This window comes from Eleginops maclovinus, chromosome 15 (genome assembly GCF_036324505.1).
Source record: "Eleginops maclovinus isolate JMC-PN-2008 ecotype Puerto Natales chromosome 15, JC_Emac_rtc_rv5, whole genome shotgun sequence".
Taxonomy (NCBI): Eukaryota; Metazoa; Chordata; class Actinopteri; order Perciformes; family Eleginopidae; genus Eleginops; species Eleginops maclovinus.
This window is the reverse complement of record NC_086363.1, coordinates 12,858,532-12,883,405: the sequence shown is the minus strand read 5'-3', so window position 1 is coordinate 12,883,405 and position 24,874 is coordinate 12,858,532. Positions and strand designations below refer to the sequence as shown.

The window sequence follows — 24,874 nt, the reverse complement described above, 5'->3', positions numbered from 1 at the left end:
GCTGACCGACAGTAGCCAATCACAGCGTGAGGACAGGCTGAACCGCCTTCAGTGAGGTGCCCTGAGAGTTGTCAAGGTTTGGGTTGTGGAGTACCGTTATCTGAGAGGGGAGCAAGGGCGGCTACGGTTGTACAATGCCGAATAAAACGAAAAAAGACAAGGTGAGTTTCAGAATTGAATAGGGAAAATGACGATTGGAGATAAAGGTTGCATTGGATGTATTTAAGTGTATTGATTCAAAACCGGCTCTATAACAAGACATTTAATACAGCTTTCAGTGCTGGGTCCCATCATACACGTTAGCAAACCTTATAATCCACAGCTAGCCGCTATTCTGCATGTATGTTAGCACTTGTCCTGCCTTATTTAAATTACGCACCGTTGTCCCAAAGTGAGATTGCATGCTTTGAAAATATTTTTTAGCATCACTATTTTTGAAAGCTTGAAGCCGGGGTCGTGTAAATGCTATTGACTCTGAAGTAACATTAGCTGGCTAGCAGCAGACTTGCCAGTGTATTCAAACAGGAGTGTGAGACTGGGTGGGCATGCATGCTATTTTTAGCTAACATTTTCTCTGATAGACTGCTTTATGATGTTGGCACCCTAATTATTTGTTAATGTTAAGTTGACCTAGGAACTTCAACTTTTTCTTTCAGGACTCCCTTAAGTCTGGTAAAGTGAGCAAGAGTGGAGGACAAGACAATTCAGAGAACGAGGTAACACGTTGGTTAACCAAGTCCACTTCACTAACAATACTTTTTACTCTTACAGAAGTGAAGATATATTGCAATGTGAAAATTGGCTGTATGTGAGCTGTCCTTTGCAGTGATTCTGTTTAGGGGTCATTCGCCAGCCCTGGTTTTACATGCCCTTTTTTCTATACTCATGTTGCTGTTTGTTAATAATCCAGTGCTTGTACATGGCATCAGTTTCCAGATCTTGCCATTAAGTGGAGTTTATACGCTATTCTAAACGTTGTTATGCATAAGTAAAATATTAATAAACCCTCCAAATCCTTTGTAATGCCGGTGTCATGTGCAAAAACTGATATTTTTTGCAGTTAAATGTAAAAGTGTGGTTGTGCATGCTTTTTTTTTTTACTGCTTCACTAGGTATGCACGATCGAATGACACAGAAAATGACTTTATACTTATCAGAATTATAAAGCTACCTATATCATTTCATTGAGCTCCCAGGATGTGTCATCTAGCAGCATCCTATTGCTGGTACTTTTACGTGAGTCTTTCATTGTAACCTGGGCATTCCATATAGTTGCAAGGAGACTATAAAACCATTATTGTGTTTATTTCTTAGATTCAAAAGAAATAGATGTTTAATTAGGACTGTCGAAATAATAGTTTTTGGTGGACAATGTATTGTTCCAGAAATAAGAGTGATACATGCTATTATGTCATTTGAATACCACTTTATGCTACTGACATAATATTAATGTGGCATAATATTAAAATTACTTCCTACATACTTTTAATAATGTTCAGACATTACAAAAGGAATTCCAAATGAATGTTAAAATATCCTGGTAGTGTATGTGCTACCCATTTAGCAAGGCTTTGTCCTAACAGAGTTCATGGTTATGTAGTACAAAGGTCGATAATAGTATTTGTCCTGGCTGGCCTTTGTTTAATTGGGCCAGGAGACTAATCAAGAAATGTGAACAAATTAGACTGGTAATCTTTATTTATCAATACGGAAAGGACAACGCTGTTATTGGTTCCATAGAAGTGAATACACTTGTATATAAACCTTATGAATCATTTGACATAACCTTTCAAAATGTACAACAAAACATTTAAATAAAGGGTAATAAAGTTGGACTGACATTGACGTTTTTGCTTGCATCCGGATTTGGTCACATCTGGACATGCCAAAGCAGGAGCTGTTGAACATTGTGTTGGTCCTGTAATAGCACAGGCCTCTGAAGCGAATGATTTTCTCCCAGTATTGCACTACATGGTCATGTACTGTATTTGTAAAATAGAATGAGGGTATCCACACAGTGCACAGCGTGACTTCAAACACTATTGTTGTGATTTTGCAACACAAATCTACTTCTTCCATGAACTCAGGCATAATCGAAATATCACTGAGCCAGTTTGCAAAGATTTAAACTCTTTTCTGTTTGATTGGAAGTTAAAATAACAACAACAACAACCTTCATGCCCTCTTCTTAAGCCCTGCTTGACAGTGGACATATGTTTGTGCCACAAAATGTGGTCCTCCTCTTTACATCTAATATTCATATTGTACCGTCTGTTGACCACCTGTTTGTGTTTTGGAGGCTGCTGTTTTACACAATCCATTTCCTTGTAATTACTTAAAATGCTTGAAGAAGTTTTCCGCGCCCTATTTTTAAAAAACAGACAGAACTGAATATTGTATGAAAAATCACATTCATGAATTTCCCCCACAAAAATGTACTTGGTTTTGCCTTAAAACCAGACATCTATGCAGGCAGGTTTGCTGTTGTTTGTCAGCAGCCATGTAGCGTCATATTGAAATTGCTGGGCTTCAAGCTCCCCCCCCCCCCCTTTTGCCTCATTTACTTGGAACTGTTTGAGACTGAAAGGAAATGTTTGTAATTAAAAGGCTTGATTGGTAACAATCATATTAGGATTAAATCGGATTAAATACAAATCCAGACATATGTTTTCTACTTGACGGACTTACTAGAAAATAGTTCATTTCCATCTGCATAATACAATAATATGTGATCTAGTAGCGGCTAGCTTTATTTCTCTCTTGGCTAGACAGCTTTCTAGTGGCCCAGCTCTTAAGCTCCATTCTCATACCGTGCAGACTGTGAGCAGCTTCAGCTGGGTCTTAACTGAGTTTAATAATTCCCCTGTGACTCGGTCTGACACAGCCCCACAGCTGCATCTGGTGAAGTCGGCTTTGTGCCGTCAGGTGTGTGCTGATGAATCGATCCCAGCAGGCAGGTGGGACCAGCTGTGAGAAACTTTCCACATTCAGTTTATTCCACATCAGGACTATATCACGCCTTACTCAACTTTTCATTTAGTCCTCTAAAACACAGCTGGGTCGGTTAATGAGTGAATAAAAAAAACTAAGTGGTTCGTTTTTTTGCAGGAAGCAGAATATTTGTTAAAGGCTAAATATGTGTTGTTAGAAATATTGTGGAGCTGCAGAGATATATATTAAAAAGTACACCCACAGACTCTATAAAAGATGTTCGTTTGGCACAGATCCTCTTAAAAAATCACACCCTAATCACCTAATATATTTTTAAATGACAATAAACAATACGATTCATAAATGATTAATCCCTCCCATATTGTGAATCATCTCAATTCCAATATCAGTCAAGATGATAGCCATTCATTTATTTAACTAACAGTGCATCCCTAATGTATAGAGTATCTGTACAATGGGTAAAGAGTGATTCACTTAGCTACAGTACACAGTTTTATCGGATTCTCAAAGGCATACTGCACTCTCTTTCACACACAGTCCACAATATGTGCTTGCGTTATCGCCCTGTCACTAATGTGTTTTTTGTTTTTCTGCTCTTGTTTCAGCAGAGCTCTAACAGGAAGGCTAGCAATAGCGCACCTCCCACCACTCAGCTGCTGAAGGGGAAGCAGCCAGGTTCCCAGACACCTGTCAAAAAGGAGAAGAGGCAGAGCTCCTCTCGTTTCAGCTTGAGCAACAACAGGGAGCTGCAGAAACTGCCTGCTTTCAAAGGTATTTAACCTGTATGAACACTTAATCATGTCCGCTTATCAGGGCTTGTAATATCAGGGCTTAAATAACCTTTTGGTTCCTAGAGCCGTTGCATTTACATATCAACACGTACAAGCACAGCTGCTGTTTCCAGTTTGGATCATTGTAAACAATTATGGGCAAAAATGTGTTGTTTTCAAGCCTCATCCTCCAGAAACCATACAGTACATACTGTGTAGCAGAATTTACCTTAAGGCATGCTGGGAGAAAAAAAAAATCCCTGTAATCTTGTCACAGATAAGTGTAGGCCTTGCAGACATTCACCCCTACAAGCACACACTCATGTTCATTTCTTTCCAAACATCTATTGAACATCACCCTCATTGTAATATCCAGCTGAGCGTGACATTACGCAATACATGGAACCAAGCAGAGGACGTACATGGCATGGACTTTGCGCTGGATTGAACCCAAGCGTCTATATTTAGTGGTAATCCAGAGATAAAGCTTTAATTCCACGCTCCTTGTGCTTCAGGATGTTGCCAGTGACCAGTAATTTCTGCCAGACACACTACTAACCCCCAACCTCCCCCGCCCCTGGTGGAAGAGAAATTGGCAGGTTTTTGCAGAATTCTATTGACGTTTTCTTTGATGTCTAAACTCGGAGGCAGCATAGCACCAGATGGGAAAGCAAGGAGTGGGCCCTGGCGTTTGGCCTCTGGGCATACTATCTATGCATGTTTCCGTGTGCATGGATACACACACACAACAATATTGTCCACTGTATCCTGCCAGCACAGTCATTATATAACCTGTGTGCTGAAAACATACAGCCAGCTTATACAGCTATAAATGTTTATATGTTATTAAGTCCGTGGGCCGAACTGCAACCGGACGGGCTTAAAGGAACTGCTTCTGCAGATGTTGGAAGTGGATATATGGACGGCAACAGTTAGTTAATCAGTGGGAAGCAATAAAAGGTAGCTTATCAGTGCAGAAGATAAAGGTGTAACAGTTCTGTGTCTGGGAAATATCAAAACTCAAAACATTGTGTGAAATACACAATGCAGGGCGGTGTGTTCTTATCAGAGGAACTGATACAGCAGCGTCTGAACTGTCCTCCAATCATTTCACAAATGAATCATTAAAACCAAGTTGGCTGGGAGGGTTATACTTTTTCCTCTCAAAGACAGATTTAGTTTTTATATTTGAATTGCTTGGGCTTAATAAGGCTATGACAAGTCAACGGGGCTGTTTCCTGAATTGTATTCAATTCGATGTCACGGTTTGGAAAACTCTGAAAGGCGTGGTTGTGTGCAGTCTACGAGCGTTAACATATGTGAATTGGACATTATTAAATGGAATTCTTAATGCCAGGGCTGTTAATGTGTTTTAAAAGTGTTTGTGTTGTTGATATTGTCTTTACAGCCTGGCAAAAAAGCAAAAGATCTGCAAATCACTGCTACAAAAAAATGGAACAATTTGGGACTGGCTGTAACTGTTGCCAGTTCAGAGCAAGGGCTTCTTTCCGCTTAATCAGAATATAGTGAGAAACACTGGGTTGGTTTCAAGGTTGGATAGTATAAATAAAATCTAGTAATTCTTGCTGGCGTTCTCCTTCAGCTCTTCTCGACCTCTAAAGTCAGCGTAACCTTCTTGCAGTTAGCACGCCTGGCTACAATACACGATAGCAAAGGTAGCACTCCTCTTTTAAAAGAATTCACAAATATTTCTCTCTCTGGAAGCTAAAACAGACAGTGAAGATTCTCTGTGTGGTTGTAATAGCAGATGTTGTTATTGTGTACCATTTGTTCACCTTTTGTGTGAGATTACTATTATTTTACACACAGTGTGGCAATACCATAAAACATACCTGTATCTGTACCTCGGTTAGCCATTACCCTTGCACTGTGTCAAGAAACCATCAATCATAGCTGTAATTTCTGATAAAAACTGCTCTCTCACACCCCAGCTGAAGCTTTGATAACGTTCTGCAAAACATTATCACTTAGTCCTGTCCAAACAGGCTCCACGCTCGGCCTGTTTTCGTTCCACGCATATTCACCACCTCCCGATGGAAACGCATGTCTGATAGGCCGTCCTGCAGAGCCACAAGGCCGAGAGGCAACTAGAGGCCCTTCCCATGAACCCAAGTGTGGAGTATGTTTTAACAGTCCCACCATTTGTAGCACAGCAGACAAGCTTGTTTTGCAAGGCTTGTATTAAATATACAAACATATGTTTATATTTGCTTTCTCACTGCAGGTCATACACAGAAGCTAAATGCTTTAAATCAGTTCATTTAATAGTTGGATAGTCAGATATAAAAATACAACAACAACCATTACACCTGCAAGTGTTCTTTTTTTTAAAAGCAGTCTGAATGAAGCATTTGTCACATAGGGTTTGTCGCCATCTGCTGGTATCAACTATTAACCGTGTTATTGTGTTGTTTAACTCACAAACATTTCCATCCTTTTGAGTCAGGTTGGAATATATCCTTCTTCTGATATTTTAAATACAAAACAGACAACCACAGATTTAACATGACGTAAGGGTTTTTCCAGTAAAAGGCTTATTGTCTGTGATTGAAATGTAACAGGGTTATATAATAGTAAAAATGATATTTTAGTATGGCACATATATCGTTTTAATTCTTTGTGTGAACCAGAAAGATCAAATCCAAACATTGGAGAATAATTGAGTGCATCTGGTTTCCTCCTTATAACGTTGGAAATCAGCTTTAAAATCTTAAACTGTATTAAGAAAATATCGTAGTGATTAGTTGTTTGAGATTGTTTTCAGGACAGCAGGTCATTTACTTTAATTTGAAAGGTACAAAGGTTGTGTGAAAACAGGTCCCTGGCTTGTAACAGCATGATAAGTGACAGGAATATGAGACATTCCTGTATTCTACCAATATGTGCAACTGCCTTCAGCTGTTGAGCTATTTCAGAAATGTTCCCCACCACAGAAAACATTGTGATGTTACTACAGAAGTTACACCTCCAACTCTGAGTGTGTGTGTCATAATGTTTGCTTTAGATTTCCAGTTTACTCTAGTGTTTGCTTAACCTGTGTAAGACTAAAACGTAATCACACCGTTTACACAATATTAGTCCCTTAGATATAATTTGATTTTAACATCAGGTTAACATTTAGAAACTGTAGCTGTCCGTTGGGTAAGGAAAGTTGAAAATGAAATAGTTAGCAGATACTTGAAGCAGGATGCCAAAGCGCAAAGCGACATTCAGGGAGGGGTTTCCTCTACTACTCCTGCAGGTGGTACAGGAAAAACCCCCATTCCTCTTTCCTGAGACTTCAGGTCCAACATTTCGCATAAAAAAACGTAACTCACCAGCTGTAAATACCTTGCAAGGGTTTGGCATGACTCTGCTCTCATACATTTTTGAGGAACAGCTTTTAGTAGGTAAAAAAACGGAAATGTTGAAGTAATATTTTCGCTGATTTGCTTCTGTGGTTGCCCAAAGCCCTAAAAAATACAATATATTGTTCCAGAGATCTGAGATATTCCTCCCTTTTTAAAATAATCCCAGTATGTGCAAGTAATACCTAGCAGCCATAATGACCATGTCATCTTTCATTTCCAAAGATCACTTTCCATGTGAGTTAGAGCAGATTCATGAGAATAGATTCAGGATACTGATGGAGCAGTTTTTATCATATCATTGCAAGTTGCTTTAGGGCGAAACAGCTTCAGCTTCTGTTGAAATTGCCTCAGCTGTGTTGATAAGGCTGCTTCTCCAAATAGATTTGAGCCTGGAGCGTTCAAAACATGACACTGAAGATCAGCAGATCTGAAAATGAAACACTCGGCTGTATATTTCGGGCCGACCTGCTGCTATCAATGATGGATTTACAGCACAGGCAAACGCTCTCTCCATCCCATACAGGAGCAGACTCATGATGCCTACTCACAAGTTCCCTCTCTTGCCACCGCCAGAAATAGCACAGACAGCAGAAAGCTTAGGAAGGCATGTGCCAAAGGAGCGTTTGGAGAGCATTTGTAACAAGTGGGAGTGTTTTAGCGTTGTCTTGGTCGGAACAACAGATCTTCTGATGGGAGGTTGCCCCATGACTAGGGAACAGAAAGAGCCCTTTATATGCTCAGACTACACCCTGCTGCTGAAACAGCCCTCTGTGTTGTATATATTAGGACCAGACAGACTCTATGGTAGAGTCCTGTTGCACTGCTAGATCATTATGCGGGGGATCTTTCCAATCCATTCAAGCTTTCAGAGATCGCTGAAAAACAAAGATGGGGTAGATTTCAGTTTAGAGCAAATGTAGCAAGTCAGTCAAACTTTGCTTAGCTTAATCACTCTCTGGAAAATGCCCAAACTAAATCATTTAAATGTATTTAGAACTATTTTAGCTGGACAAATAAAACCTTATTAATAACAAATAATGCTCTATTGATTTTAAATGTTGGCACTAAAAACACATATCTATTTGACTTTCCATATGCAACAGGGCATATTTTGGATTTGTATAGAAATATTAAATGGAGAAAAACTAAGCGTGAATATATTGTGTGTTTCAGTTGTTTGTCATCTTCTCTTGACAAAAATGTACAATCACGAGTAAAAAATAATGATCAAAGGAGATTAAATGTGGACCTGTGTTTTTTGTATTTGAAAAAAGGGAAACTAATAAGCTAATGTTAGTAGTGCACAGGAAATTACAAAAGGTGGTACTTGAAATGATGTATATGTTCACACTGGGTGTACATGAGTTGGTGATATAACTCTGTAGTCATGGTGGGTGTGAAATGGGTGGATTCGCACTGTGGCTCGATCTTTCTACCTCGGTTGCTCTAGTTACAGGTATTAAAGCGCTATATCTGATATATAAAGTGCTCCTTTCAATGCACGTATTTTCTAAAAATAATGCTTAGCTGCATAACACTATATATTTGCCCTTTTGCTGCACAACTTTACAGTGCAGAAGCTGCTGCTCTCTGAGCATGCACATCCTGTGTTGCTCACACTGAGACTTCCTGTCTTCCTGTTTCTCTGTCACACACACCTGGGCTCAGGCTGGGGTCCAGGACAGCCATCTGTCATAGAAGAACTCCCAAATACACACTCACAGAGACTCAATGGGCATGTGTCGGTCATTTAGTACACTTTCTAAAGTTCTTTAACGTATGTAAACCTTGTAGTTGTTTTTATTTCAAAGAAGAATCACATCTAAACTTGCTCTGTGGAGTGAAAGCTCAACACATGTGGTTTTGTATGTTATTTTCAGCGTATTGAAGTGTGTTGGACTCGTGCGTGTTGTAATTTGTCATGTGGTATTGGTTTGTTGTGGGTGTGAATGAGAAATAAGAAGTGTCATTTTAACCTTCCTCTGACTGTAACACACAGCCTGCATGTTGGACTGGAATGTGTACGCCCTGGCCTTGTTCTTGTAGCTAAAAGCTAAACTGAGCACAGGTCTGTGTTTGTTCTTTAAAAACCCCTGATGGATGTTTTTTTTTTAATTGAAGAAAATATATAAAACACCAAATCCTACTTTAAGTTTACATAAGGATTACACAATAAACAAAAGAAAAGTAATAAAGAGAACAAACTAAAGGTGATTTCTTATTCCTGATGTTTTTAACAGAAGTGTCATAATATGTTTGGATTCATATCATCTCTTCTCATGGATGTGAAACTATCTTTTTATTAAAATTGAACTAAACTGAACAGGAACATCAGTATCTCTTATTTCTTCACCTTTAAAATATCTAAAATTGTCTTTATCCTAAAGTTGTACGTTTACCTGGTTTATCCGTTTTAAATACTGTTCAACACCGGAGCAAAATGACTGTTGTAGCTGCTCTGACTCCCAGCCACAGTCCCTCCTCCTTTCCCCTCTTCAGCCCACCAGCCAATCCCTTCCTCATGTTTATTTATTCTGACAGCCGGCCCTCGTGACTGCAGCCAGCCAATCGGGCGACTGCACTGGGGAATGACATCACTAACTAGCTAGTTCCCTCCAGCAGCAGGGGAGCTTCATTTTCTGCTCCGAGTGTTCGTGCTAAAATGGAGGCTGGATCCTCGCCTTAGCCCGGGCTGCCCTCTTCTCCCCCATCTCCTGCCTCAGCTCTCTGATGTTGGCATGCACTAGAACCAACGGTGGGATGGTTCTGGATGCACCGAGCTCCAACGGGCCTTACCAGCCTGTGGCCCTCATGCATTTTAGAGGTGAGAATAGGAAATGTGCCTGTTCTGTGTTTGTGTGTTTCCAAGGGGGAGAAAGGCAAGAATGTTGTTGCTATTTAGCAAGTGCAGCTGCTAATTTGGATTGTGTTGAAGAAAACATGTCCCAGGTGACATTTGTAAAAGTTTCTGGAAGACACTCAAACATGTATCCTGTTGGTGTTGGTGTGTTTTGGAGGAGGAAGCAGGGGATTGTGTTTGTATGTCAACGAGGAAGGGTTTTACCCAAGACATTGCATAGCTTAGCTTCAGTCAGGGAGGGAGGGCGAGAGATTGAAAAGTGTTTGAGTCTCCCATCCCCCATCAACACTGCTGATGTCATAGGAGGTGAGGTCAAAGCTTGTTATCAGCCTGTACCTCTGTATTGTCTTGTATATGTGTCAGTAGAAATGCTCTGCTTGTGGTTGCTGGATCTCCAGGTGCTGATTTATCTGCTAACCGGAGTGTGACACTGAGACCTACAGATAGTCAACGCTGCCATTCAGAAAGTCAGCTTCTGTTAGGCAAACAGAAACTGAGTTAAGATCAATGCTAAGAGCACTTCTGGATACGGTTTGGGTGTTCAACAAATGTTATTCTCTTTACAATCCAGAAAAAGATACGGCAAACTTAACACGCACATCAGACATTTCATACCCTGGTGCATTTGCTTTATTTTATTTATCTTTTTTACACTATGTATGTTGAGTTGTTGGAGGAGCCTGGGATATAAGATTCTCATTGCCAACATATACGCTGTATCTGCTGTGCATATGACAACTAAAACCTTTGAACCTTTGGTTATTATTGTAGCCACAAAGTATCACCCAGAATCAAGTTTACTGCCAGGTACGTTTTGCATACAAGGAATTTGATTTGCTGTCATGTGGTGCGAACATAAACAATCTCAGAAAATAACTTGCATTGGTTGGCCTCTGTTTGCATCAGCCCAAAAAACATACAACGTTTTCACCGCTGACAGGTTATTATCTGTTCATCAACTATTCACTTCGCCGTGGCATCTGAGAGACGTACTTGGCAGCAATTTGGGCCCATGACTGGCTTCCTGCGTGCACTCTTGGAGCCTTTAGATGATTAAAGGTTAGGTGCCCATCCATGCAGAGAGGCCTGTGTGTGAACTATGCAGTTGCACAGCATGTCTCTTAATATTTTAGGCCTGTTGAGAAACCCTAGTGCTGTTGTGTAACCGGAGCTGGAATACCTCTTGGCACTCGGGGGTTGATGAGTTGAGGTGCTTATGGATGGACCCGTGTCAGATCATTAGCAACCGACACTGACTGACCTCTCAGGTACTGACGGGTTCCACCTTTAAATCAATTGTAACAGTGAGATTACTCACTAGCTTAAGGATTTAAAAAAAAACTTAGCTGTCATGGTGATTATTTAGGGTTAGAGGGCCAATGGTGCATTATTTTTGTTGTATTTACGTAAGTATGAAGATATTTGTTTGCACCGTCGCATTAATGACATGTCTGTTCCTGTTAATCCTGTTTGTTTACAAGATAATGTAAGAGTTACTTTATGAATCCCAAACTGGGAAATAGCTAGTTGTGCTGCAGCATAATACAATACAAAGAAAATAATTTGAAATAAACAATGCCAAAGTGTAGAAATCTCAAAGAAGAAAAATCAAAATAAACAGGGATTAGAGAAAATAAATATATACAGTTGACTTTGAAGGTAAATAATCTATAAACTGTCGGACAAAAATGCTAAAGACAGGAAGCCAAAGTTGCCAACAAAAAGGATATTTCTCAGTATTATTTTTCTCAGTGACAGCTGCTTAAAAACTGCAGCTTGTTGGAAAGAAAGACATAACAAAAGAATATACTCAGCTGTGCCTTGCATAAACACAGCGCTGGAAGATAAAACAGATCCCCATTAGAGCTCTCCACGGATGTGGGAGCCAGAGCTGAGGGGTGTAGCAAATTGCCAGCTGTTTGACCTTTGATGCTGTCCATTAGATCCTGTCTGTGGCCAGCAGTCAAGATCCAGGGACTGAAGTGTGATGTTACTGCGAAGCTACGTACACACTCTTTCACCAATCTATACTGCGTCCCAATATAGCCTCAAAGATGTTTTGTCATCGGGTATCTAGACTACTTGTTCCAAGGCTGATGCAAACTCAAATACACATGTTGTGTTATGCCTGTTCTACCTCAGGAAACGAGAAATCAACAGAAAAGAAAGACGTACAGGTAGCTGCATTTGGTGCTGTGCGTCGAATACCAGCTTTGCCTCGGTGACTCAGGAGCGTGGAGGCGCAGGGAAAGTCCGCCTGTTGGTGCTGTCAGTCCCAGGGTCAGGTTCTAGCTTGTGTGGGAGTGTGCGTAAAGGCAGTACTGACTCTCTTAGAATAATCTTTTTGAATCACTGCCATTGAGTTAAATGTATGTATTAAGTATAAACTATGACGTGTGTAGCAGTGCAGCAGCATCGCATGGTCTCTTACACAATGTTAACATCAGCAGCACTAGACGGTTCCCCCTCTACTGCTGCATCTGATAGGCTAAAACTGGATTATGTGTTCTTTAATCTGACAGTAGTTGTTCATATCTGATCGTGGCTCTGATGTTATGTAAAAGACGTTGACTCTTGGCGTCCACAATCTGATGCGTGTCGGTACACGTTTCTGTTGAATATTATCTCTATCTGTCATACCGAGGCCAGATGTTGGGATTGTTTGATTTAATGATTTTGTTTGGCGTTTAATAATGAGCCCAGATGCTCTGTTTCTTTTTCAGTCTACTCCCTGATCCTTGATAATACAAGATTTTAAGCAATGACAAGAGAGCTAACGCTAGCTAAGGATTAGCATAATGTGACATGCATACACTTTTAAATTTTTTTTGGAAAGGTAAATGAATGTTGTTGGGATGCGTTGTATGTTGTTTTGTTTAATCGTTGCGCTCCATCTGTGTAGAAGATATTTGGATATGACTGTTTCACTTCTACAAGCTCTACTCAACTACACAAACAGCTTTTAAAAACCCAATTAAAACTATTACTTCCGCGATTTCTGCAAACCTCTATTCCCCCATCATTTGAAGGATAAGAGGAAGTTTAACTGAGGCTGTAAAAAAAGAAATCTGGATGTTTTTAAAGGTGTTCGTCTGGAACCTTGTAAAAAATGTCCCAATCCATGAGTCTTTTAAAAAATCTTTTGCCCCTCTACTTCCAGTTCTCCATGTGTTGCGGGGTCAGTTTGGCTGGATGGTCTCATGGCCACAGCTGAGTGGCTCAACAAATCAGCAGCATATGATTCCATTGTAGCAGCAGCAGCAACAGCAGCAGCCTGCATCTTTGATTAGCTACGGTCACCTCGCGGTCCAAAGTCCTATCTCTGTCTGTGGTCACCATGGCTACCTACAGTACACATACCGATTGTTAATGGGGAGATGAGACTCACTCATAAATCACAGGCTGTGATAAAAAAACTCATGCGGCCCAAAGGGTTGCATTTTTGTTTTAATCCCAAATAGATGGGAATTTTTGGGGACATGGTATAGCCTGGGATTCACAGGGACATTTTTATTATGGCAGTCAGGGGGACGGATTATTAACACGACACATGCACAATAAAGCAAAATGTCTGACAAGTACACATCCAAACAATAAGTAGCAGCAATAAAACAAATCTGTGAAAAGACAAATGTAGCAAAATATCAGCTGGGAATAACATGAATAAATGTACCAAAAAAGAAGTTCCCAAAATACTGCAAATCAGTACCACTTGATCCAGAACGGTTCCAAATTTAAGAATAGTTCTAAAGTGCTTTCATTTTTTAATAATGCACCACATGTCCTCATTCATTATGTATCTGTTACATTCTTGTTGTACAGGACGGGATGGCCCTTTAGCTCCTCTGGGAGCAGACGTGTATCGTTTCCACAATTCCGAACAGAAAAGCATTTAGCTCCTGTGCTCCGAGCCGCTGGCAGCCCGACAGAAGAGCTGGGGTTGCTGAAAGGCCTTATGTTTAAAGATTAAGTAGTTATAATACAAGTTATTCTCTTATTTATTATAATGTTTATTCGATTGCATATAAATTGAGTGAAATGTTGTTGGGTTTGTGACAGTAATGATTTACACGGCGATAGTGCATGCAGAATGGAGATGGCCTCATTGACAGTGAGTGTAGCTACAGAGAAATGTGTCAGGATTTGTAAATGGCAGGTTAATGATCTCACACAGACGGGCGTGGCTCCGTCTTCCTGGAGCTCCTGCATCATGGATGGAGTAGTGCCACTGTCTTTAAAGAGCTAATTATTGATTTAAGAAGTCTTTCAATTAAGTCTCTCCATGAACTCCACAGTAGCAAGTTACAGCTGCACTGGACCTGCAGGAGCGCTGGGACAAATGATCACTGCGGACACAGAGGACATGGTGGCGGGGGGGGGGAGAGAACAACATGTAGACAATTATTTTTGAGCATTGCCATGGCAGCAAATAAAGCTTTGTCAATGAGTGGTGCAGGGAGGACTTATTTTTCTAGACAAACCAAGATACCAGCAAGGGATTTTTTCCATTGTACTTTGCAGAGAATAAGCTCAGTGGCAAACAAACGTTTATGATATTAACACGTTTTGTTTAACACCACTTTTATCATAGGTAAAGCAGAAGTGAAATGGAGATAAAAAGAGGATGTAACGCTCCAAACTATCTATATGTCTGTCACAATACTTCCTGTCACCACTGCTAGGCTGAAGTCAGGCTCGTGTTGGGCGTGATGACACAACGTGAACATCTCTTGATCTAACCTCAGACCTCATTTCAGGCCTCTAACCAGAAAGTCACTCAAAAATGATGAACTCAAGACAGTGGAGACCGGATGTGCTTAAATACTAGCTCATTTTCCTGCTATGACTCATGCCTGCACCACTCCCATTACCTCCACATCTGTAACATTGATCATTCAGCTTGCTAGCTACTTCTATAAGATAAGAGATACTTTATTAATCCCAAATGTTTGTGTTGCAGCAGCATGAAAGAAAACAAGGCATTGTACATAAATAGAAATGAAAAGAATATTCTGCTGATGTGATGATGAAGATCTTATGTGATGACAACCCAGTCCTAGGGTTGGGACTACATTTCCCAGATACAGCTGTAATATCTGGACCTGATCTGCTGTAAACTCTCACACACCATGGCTGACTGTTGACTAACTTTACTCCTCCGTTTCGTAGATGTTCCCCCTGCAGAGCAGGAGAAGCTGTTCATCCAGAAGTTGCGGCAGTGCTGCGTCCTCTTTGACTTCGTCTCAGACCCACTGAGCGACCTGAAATGGAAGGAGGTGAAACGGGCGGCGATAAGCGAGATGGTGGAGTACATCACCCACAACAGGAATGTCATCACAGAACCCATCTACCCAGAGGTGGTGCACATGGTCAGTATTGAAACGGGCTACAGATTTCAGTTTGATCATACCATTATTCAGCTCCATACTGAAGGTCCTGTTTATCAGGCAGAGCAGTTGTTTGTCATGCAGGCCTGACAGAATGTGCTATTTTAATTTCCTTTACAAAGGCCTCCTCTGTGCTCATACAGGATGGAGGTTGTTTGTAAGCAACATTTGCAGGTTTGTCGGTTTCAGATTTGCAAGTGAAAGTCTGGTTGTTTTACATCAGGACTTTGCGTAATGGTTGATTATTATGTTAATATATTTGACTTAACATGTAAGGTTTTAATGACTGAAGCAGCTTGTTTTTTAAAAAGCTTTATTTGTGAAACATGGCTTAGGAGCATGAGTCTTTAGGGTATAGAAACAGATTGCCTTCTTTTTTCCTCTTGTTCCTGTTATTCTTTAGTTTGTATAATCACATCACCTTCAAGTTTAACTTGTTAAATTGGCATCCATGATTATCTATGATGGATATCAGGGGCTTACTCTATTTCCTAGTAAAGCTTTCCTGCAGCTAGTGATGGCCTATTTAATATAAACCCCCATATTGGGAAGGTCAGTTGAACATATCATGTCTTACTTTTGTCTGTCAGGCTTGAGTGTAGCGTATGAAGGTGGCTTACGTCAGAAGGGTCTTTACATGTCGGTGTTACTGATGTAAGAGGGGTCTTCTTCCATTGTCTGTGGAGCTCAGCTGTATGCCACTACATGCATGTGACTGTAAAACCCATGTGACTCGGTTAAATGTAGCTGCTGCTTTGACCTCCGGACATGGATGTGCTGTTAGGAATCTTTGTTTTCTATGTGCTCTTTATTTCTGCGCCATGGGAAGAGAACGTACTGCGGTTTCTGTTTCCCTGCCAGCAGCACTTTCATGTTACGGACCTATTTTTTTTCAAAGGCATAGGAAACTCACATGAGCATCCCTAACCTCAGATTGAACCAAAACCAGCTATTATTCTTAAAATGATCTGTAAGCCATAAAGTGACACATTTATTTTGTTTCCCTTCAAGTTGGCACTTTGTGGTGTTAGTCTTAAGACGGACAGGAAGATCATTAAACCTAAAATAGTCGATATCTTCTCATGTAACCTGTTCAGTGTGGCTGTCCATGAGCTCCTACTGTTTATTTATTAGTAATGTGTTGCTCTAAAGGTCGTGTCCCGGATGTGTGCCAGGTTTGCTTCCCCGAGCCAAATTAAAAAACCTTTGATTTTTAATCAAAGCCCTGCCTCAATGCCACATGGTAAACTGCAGATGATCAAGGTGCAAATCTACCCTCCTCGCCGTGGCTTCATTTGATCAAAAAAATGCAAACAAATCTGCATGAAAACAAACTCTTATTACGGACCGTACGTTGCCCCTGCCCCCTTAAAGACTCTTTGAAGTCCACTGAGGGCTTTCATCATCAAAGTGCGCAGATTGACCCGACCTTTTTCAGACCTAAAAAGTGCATCCTCATAAGGCTGCACTTTATTTCCTCCATGTTTTATGCCTCGGTGTTCGAGCTTTAGAACCATATCTTGGCAGACCTTTTGGATGACATGACAGCGGTGGTTCCATTAGTCCCACTCTCCGGGGGGGAAGTAGAAATGGTTTCTGCTGAGAATATAAACACGATGATGATGATGATGATGATGATGATGATGAGTGAGTGTGTTTGACCTCTTATCGTCTGCTCTCAGGGACTGTCTGAGTGAGCTGTCGTGAAAGTGAGAAGGAACTGAGAAGGGAAAAGATGGATGTTTCACAGTTTGGGGAATGGGGTTTTGAAACAGGCCGCTAGCCCAGACACACACCAGGGATTATTCAACCATGATTACACATTTCATTTTTCACACTTTGTCTGAAAGTAAGCTAATGATAATTGTTCATTTTATTTTCAGTATTTTTGTATTTACTTGTTTTAGGAAATAAATGGAGTACTGTAAATAATTTCATGGTTACATTTTTAATGGACAGCTTACTTGTTTCTCACTACGAAATGTAAAAATGAAACTGTAAGAGTGTTTGATTATAAATAGTAAATTCACTGTGCGCTTTAAAGTAGCCAGAGACATCCAGTCTTTAGTTCAGTTCATTTTGACAGCGGTTGCAAATAGTTTTGGTTGTTAACTTCCTTAACAACCTTGAGTATTTGTTGTACTTCAGTGGTTTTGTTTAGTTGAGTTAATGGTTGTTTATAACATTGGCTGCTTATCACATACTGTCGCTAGTGGCTCTCTGAATCTCCCAATCGGGTTTATTATTTCAGCTGTACGATTCTTTATTAAAAGCAAGTCAAAGCGGAGGAAGAGTAGACAAACTGAGCTGATGTTTACAGGGTTTGGCAACAGCAATAGCCAAGAGCATGGTGTGTAAATGGTGAGAGGAAAGATACCGTGCCGTCAATGCTTGAAGTGTGTGGGTTTCTATTATCGGGGCTGTCGGAGAGATAATATCTATGGTCTTCAGAGCATGGATACTATCGCACTAACAGCAATGATAATAAGCAAAATTGAATCATTTTATTCTTGATCACAGACTCAAGATTGACATTTCTTTTTTTCTTTCTTAAAACCAGAACCGGATGTCGTTTTAGTTTTAAGTTTGAGTATTTGGACTTTCTATATAAGGCTTGATGAATCAGAATCAGAAATACTTTATTTATCCCAAACTGGCAATTTGTTTTCGTTGCAGCAGCGAAACACAAAACGAAGCAAAACAAATAACAAATAATTAGAAAAAAATAAAAATGAGAAAATGTACAAATAAGGCAATGAAATGGAATATTAAATCAGTATAATGGAAATGTATGTTAAGTGTGAAGGTGTGCATGTTAAATCCAGTTCACAAGAGAGGCTATGGAGCAGTGAGTTGTCTGCCAGCCAGAGGGGAATAAATGTATTTTTCTGGCTCATTTTTTGGATACCAGAGATAGCAGATTATTTGATGTTGCATATTGTCCAGTAATCCAATTTCATATTTTGAATTTCAGTTTATACTCGCTATTTGTAACACGATATCACAAACTGAGATGGCACTTCTTTCGGTGGATTGTATTTGACCTGCTGCTCCGTTTCTCTCCGTAGTTTGCTGTGAACATGTTCAGGACGTTGCCGCCATCATCAAACCCCACGGGCGCCGAGTTCGACCCGGAGGAAGACGAGCCCACGCTAGAGGCTGCATGGCCTCATCTACAGGTACACACACACACACACACACACACACACACACACACACACACACACACACACACACACACACACACACACACACACACACACACACACACACACACACACACACACACACACACACACACACACACACACACACACACACACACACACACACACACACACGGAAAATGCTGTGAATAAATCTGTTTGTTACTTTCATGATTTAACCCATTGTGTTTTCTTTCCGCAGCTTGTTTATGAATTCTTCCTACGGTTCTTGGAGTCACCTGACTTTCAACCAAACATAGCCAAAAAGTATATTGACCAGAAGTTTGTAATGCAGGTGAGCGCATCATGACACACGTCTGGTTTGAAGTGATCTACATTTCTGATGCTCAGTGTAATTTATGCCTTTCTTTTGGTCCCCAGCTCTTAGACCTGTTTGACAGTGAAGACCCCAGGGAAAGGGATTTTTTAAAGACTACTCTTCATCGCATCTATGGCAAGTTCCTGGGCCTGCGAGCGTACATTAGGAAACACATTAATAACATATTTTATAGGTGAGTGACTCGTGGAGCTGTGTTTTCGTCTAATGGAGTGAGTTTTGCTAAATGTACTGCCATGATTTTATAACCATGTTGCTTTTTTTTCAGGTTCATTTATGAGACTGAACATCATAATGGAATAGCAGAATTACTGGAAATATTAGGCAGGTAAGAGATTTCCAGGAGCACCCGTTACTCCTCATTCCACACTCAGGTTTTAAAAGTTGGTGTGTTTCCAGTAATGGTTTTCATTATTTAAAATCCATTTCAAGGCACATTTGTATTAGTACGCACAGGTGTTTGCTTTTTCCTATTATTTTCAATGACCACTTTTCTCTTCGCAGCATAATCAATGGCTTTGCATTACCATTGAAAGAAGAGCACAAGATATTCCTGTTGAAAGTCCTGCTGCCTTTACACAAAGTCAAGTCTCTCAGTGTGTACCACCCACAGGTAACCGCGTAGTTCTCTGCCAAAACTTTATAATAACACTCTTCACATTCCCGCCCTTTTCTAAGTACTGACATGATGTTGTTTCTCTCCCTCAGCTGGCCTACTGTGTTGTACAGTTCTTAGAGAAGGACAGCACCCTCACGGAACCGGTAAGATGGGATTTAGTAATGTTGTTACTGGAATAATATTGTTGATTTGCATCAGTCAATTGCTTGAGTGAAACCTATGACTCTATTGTCAAACCTTTGATATTTCCTTATTAGCTTAGCTGCAATGTGATGTCAGGTGCTGTATTATTTTCAAAATCTTATTAAAGAGAACAGGAAATGGAATTGAATGTTTTTTGGACATAAAATAAAGGGACGGAAGAGAGAAAAGATGTAAGCCATTACCTTGCTTAGCGTGTGTGAATTCAATACAAGGGATATGAAAACACGTAATTTGATTTTAGTTAATAAGAAGATCCTTCTTCCTGGAAAACAAACAAAGTGACGTACACACAAGGTTGCTATCTGTGCTTTATGTCTTTAAAAAATGCCTCTCTTATTAATTTCAATGCTAGCTCCTGTAGTACTTCATCAACAGCTGATTCATTTGATAGACCAGCCATCCATTAATTCTTCTTCTTCTCCTTCTTCTCTGTACGCAGACCGTAATGGCGTTGTTGAAGTACTGGCCAAAGACGCACAGTCCAAAAGAGGTGATGTTCCTGAACGAGCTGGAGGAGATCTTGGATGTCATCGAGCCGTCGGAGTTCGTCAAAGTCATGGAGCCGCTCTTCCGACAGCTGGCCAAGTGTGTGTCCAGCCCACACTTCCAGGTCTGACATTTATCCATCCCAGTACACATTTTTAGATTATTTGTTACTTGGATTTCTAGCTCTTCTTAACTCCTGTGTTCTTAGGTGGCAGAACGGGCTCTGTACTACTGGAACAATGAGTACATCATGAGCCTGATCAGCGACAACGCTGCCAAGATCCTGCCTATCATGTTCCCATCGCTCTACCGCAACTCCAAGACCCACTGGAACAAGTGAGACCCTACTTGAGCTTTCCATTGTGTCGGTCTCTGTGTTTCTTGGCGTGATGCTGTTTTTTTTTTTTTTTTTGGTTGATTGGAAAGTAATTCAATCAAAGCAACTTGTTGTACTTTTTGTCCCTCCGCAGGACGATCCACGGGCTCATCTACAATGCTCTTAAACTCTTCATGGAGATGAACCAGAAGCTGTTTGATGACTGCACCCAGCAGTTCAGGGCAGAGAAAAGCAAGTAAGTCCCAAGGGAGACATCACATCTGACTTACAGCTACAGCTCATATGGTCTAATTAGATGGCTGATGCCCATATCTGTCCAATTCTAACATTGCTTTTGTTTTGTCACAGAGAGAAAGCCAAATGGAAAGAGAGGGACGAAGCGTGGCTGAAGATCGAGAACCTTGCAAAGTCAAACCCACAGGTGAGCGGCGAGATTTTAACCTTTTAATTAAATCAATACTGCAGATCTCTTACTGATGAGGTGTTAGTATGCCCCGTGCAACGGCATGGCCAAAAACAAACAGAAGACAAAAGGTCAATGCGTTCTCTGAAATGAGTTAACATTTCTTGAAGTTTATCAAGAAGCCGTTTCACCTTTCCTGCTTCTCTCCCTGAACAGTTTTTGCCGTTCGTGGACTCGATAGGCTGCGATGGTCCGATAGACATGGAGACAGACGGGCCGCTGCTAGACGATGTCAACCTGCTAAAGAAAACGGTGGAGGAGGAGGCATTACAGGTGAGGAATAGACTATAGAGAAGAGAAGCAGTGAATATACCTGTGTTGTTTGGCCTTACATTGCTTATTGGTGCAGTCAAATTGTTATGGGACAATAATAATAATAATTGACTTTCACAACTGAGGTAATATAAAAATAATTTACATCCAACTTTGGATTTAGTGGTTTGTATTGGAACAGCATGTCCGCCAGATAAAAAAATCTAAATGAAATTCTTAACCACAAAACAGTTTTAATAGATCTAATACCTACCACCTCTATTCTCCATATGCCTGCTCACTAGAGTATACTTTGCACTTCCAAGTAGCATGGGGAACAAACTGCGAGTATTTGAGTGGTTAATTTATCAGACTGAATCTGACGGGAAAGACTTCTCTTTGTGCTTGTTGAGTGTTTGAGGGCAGGGCTTTTTTTTGGGATGGAACTTCAGGCACAAGAAAAGCACAGATATAAATGTCAGACTTTTTATTTACCTTTGCCTCCTGAGAAGCAGTGAATTGTTGAAATGCTGGAGTGTGTGTTATCGCTGAATGTTACTCTCCCTCCCCGTCTCCATGTGTATCCAGATCCAAAAAGATCAGCGTAGAGAGCGCCCGTTGATGAGGAGGAAATCTGAACTGCCCAGGGACATCTGCACCGTTACAGCCTTGGAGATGCACCGGAGAGCCGACGAGATGATAACGCCGCACGACGGCCACTAAGAGACCACCCCGGATCCACCATGAACCAGCAGCAGCAGCAGCCGCAGCAGAGGAACCACAGGCCCCCAGGGGCCAGCACAACGTCCCAACTCTGGTATCTCAGCCCATCACAACACAGAACTGAGCAGCTCCACCTGACGCAGAAAAATGTCTAAAGCGGCACGTCCAACTAGCCTTGTTCGCTCTTCCCCTTGTCCAGCAGAAACATCTGTGATGCTGTAGTGTTGTAAATGACCACAAAGTGCATTGTGGCTCTTGAACTTCACCCCAAAATACTGTAGTGTTATCTCCTGTGTTTTTCTCCTCAGCTCTTTCTGTTTTTCAGGGTCCCGCGCTGCCCCCTCCTGGTCATCTCTCTCAGGTGTTCTGTTCTGTGCGTGAGCCGTGGTCTCTTCTAGCCTCTTCTCTATAGACGTCAGGTGCTTGTTCAAATACCATGAGCCTTGTTTGGTTTTTAAAACAAAAATCATCGGTGGATGAGAGCAGTCATTTCTATATATTTAACATAAGCTATTCTCATTTTAAGTAGACAGTTTAGAAAGCTGTTTATATTTGATTTTCTCCTTCACATAGTATATTAGGGAGTAAAAAACACTTCCTATCAGTACAACTGCTCTGTTTGGAGCTTGCTTTTTTCCCCCCATCTGCTGTGAAGACTCATTGATTGTTCTGTTAATCAGGACAGGGACATCTAGTACAGTGTGTGTCCGGATTAAAAGCGTTACGACACAACTCCACACAGCGCTGACCCGACAGGTCTACGTTATGCTTTCATCGAACAGATCTTTGTGCTATTGTAAAAGCATAGTCTGGTGCCAACTTCTCCTAGAAAAAACAATCAGTTTTTAATTGTGTAGGCAATAAGTTGACGCCGGTTTGCAGTGTGCGGCTCAGACAATGATCAGACAGTTTGTTGTTACGTGTTTGGATCTATTTGATTGGCTCTTGGGACGGGTCCAGCCCGAACACAGTTACATGAGAGGGGATTGTGGGATTTATTTTTGGTTGCTCGCTCACGTCCAGCCATGGTAGGAGTGTGTTCAACCCGGCCATTAAGCATTCAGTACAAGTCGCTGTCTTTCATGTTGGGCTTACGAGAGGTCAGAGAGATGCTGTTCTGGGACTGACTCTATGCTGCTGTGTGTTTGAGACGTCAACAGGGACTGTGCCGATAGCGATCGCTTTTTCTACTCTTCTCAAGCAAGACCCTTTTTATTTATAAAACACTTGTTAGAGATTAGACTGCTTTGAGATGAGGTGTGTTTGCTTTGAACATGAGCCTTTCTTTTCACAGTGCCTTTTATAGTCTAAGGGGATATTTGCTCCAATGAGAATCGAGTAGTAGCATGAACAAAGAAATGCCAGATCATTAACAAAAAAAGTTTTCGTTCAAGTCCGTACGTGGCACACCTCCAGCTGCTGCCTTGTCGAAGCTACAAAGTGGATTTCGTAGTTAAAAGCGAGAGAGCAGAAGCAAGAGTGGTCGCCCCAAACTACCGAGCGATGAAGCACTTCCTGATAAAACTTGAAAGAAGAAAAAAAAAAAAACTAGAAAAGAATCCGTGATGCTGTCTGTCGTGGTGTGTGGGGTGGATAAGAGCTAGCCTCCACAGGAGAGGAAATCTTTTCTGTCCCATTCCGCTTTTGATTTGTATCGTTGTTTGACCCCGTCTGCCTGGACCCCCCCCCCCCCTTCTCCAGTAGAAACCTACTACCAAGTAGAGCTTGATATTCTATTGAATCTGCTTCTGGATGCTTGCAATTTCTTCTTGTTGTGTTTTTTCTCCTTCCTTTGCCTGCAGAACCTCTCAGTCAGTGTTTCAACTGAATGTGCAAATTGTAAATAATACTGCAGTCACGTTTTTTTTCTGTTCCCTCTGTTTGTCTGGAAGAAACACATTCACCAAAGGCTTCTTACCTCACCCCCTCTGCCCCACAGAGGATTGTAATGAAAGTGATCTCATCCCTTCGGTGATGTACATCCTCTGTCTGTTGGTTGTCTGGGTTTGTTACGCTCACTGGTGACTGTCGTTCTTCTTGAAATGGCTTTAATATTGGCTTCTTTGGAGCTCTCTTCATGTCACATAAGCTTTGTCTTCTTTCAAAAGAATGAAGTGTCCTTTAGTATACGTCTCATACTGAATGGCTTCTGATATTGTACATATAATGTACTTTTATTTTATGTTATAACTATTAAATGGTAGATTTAATATTTTGTACAAAATACCCTGTGTACAGAAAACAGAGGTTATTATTAGCAACTCCAGGCAGTTGGTATGTGGCACAGACTTCAACACACGTGACTATTTACATCTAGAGAACCGTATAGAATTTGGATAGTTTTTTATCTATTTGTAATCTGACATCTTTTCCGTTTTAGTTTTTCATCTTCACACGTGTTGAGATTCTACATACATGAGCTTTTTTTGTGTGTGCTTTTATCCAAATCTCCAGTGGTGTTCATCTATCTATATACAGCAAATAAAGAGAACATGTGAGTTTTATATTTTCATCCTAAAAAACTTTTCTGAGACTCGTTATTGATCGCATTCAAGCTCTCATGTGAGTGTCCCTCAGTTGTTCCATTCAACTTTTTTGAGTAAAAATAACCAGTGAACAAGATAGTAACTGTTGTGAGACATATTCTTATTTGATGCTCTTGTTTTACATTGAATAAGCAACTCAAACTCTCATCTATCCGTCACCAGGCGTTATTGCAGGATGACTGCAGAAATTCAGGGAACACATTGACATCTTGTTTCTTTTTAATTATGTTATAGCATTTATATATATTAAAATAATAGGATACATTTCACTGTTTTCAAATGTCAAGGTTTAAAGCTGTACACAAAGGGTAGTAAGAGGGAGCATGTAGAAGAGCAGTGAGTAGTCACTGAGTAACCTGAA

The 24,874-nt window shown here is 40.7% G+C and overlaps 1 protein-coding gene across 3 annotated transcripts; it reads left to right on the top strand.

Annotated features, from left to right (window-relative positions):
* Positions 1-31: 31 nt before the first annotated feature.
* Positions 32-24,506, top strand: LOC134876770 (serine/threonine-protein phosphatase 2A 56 kDa regulatory subunit gamma isoform-like). Of its 3 annotated transcripts, none has more exons than XM_063901898.1 (16): positions 32-161; positions 657-716; positions 3,561-3,723; positions 15,123-15,322; positions 18,409-18,519; positions 18,749-18,841; positions 18,928-19,058; positions 19,152-19,211; positions 19,388-19,496; positions 19,592-19,645; positions 20,146-20,316; positions 20,401-20,528; positions 20,663-20,764; positions 20,878-20,950; positions 21,149-21,265; positions 21,833-24,506. In XM_063901898.1, exons 1-16 carry the CDS (start codon positions 135-137, stop codon positions 21,965-21,967), a joined length of 1,734 nt encoding a protein of 577 aa, XP_063757968.1. In that variant the 5' UTR covers positions 32-134; the 3' UTR covers positions 21,968-24,506. The 3 variants fall into 3 exon arrangements, with proteins under 3 accessions (XP_063757968.1, XP_063757967.1, XP_063757969.1); XM_063901897.1 differs by having other exon boundaries at positions 86-161; positions 3,558-3,723; XM_063901899.1 differs by lacking the exons at positions 32-161; positions 657-716; positions 3,561-3,723 and adding an exon at positions 9,683-9,917 and having other exon boundaries at positions 21,833-24,505.
* The last annotated feature ends 368 nt before the right edge of the window (positions 24,507-24,874 follow it).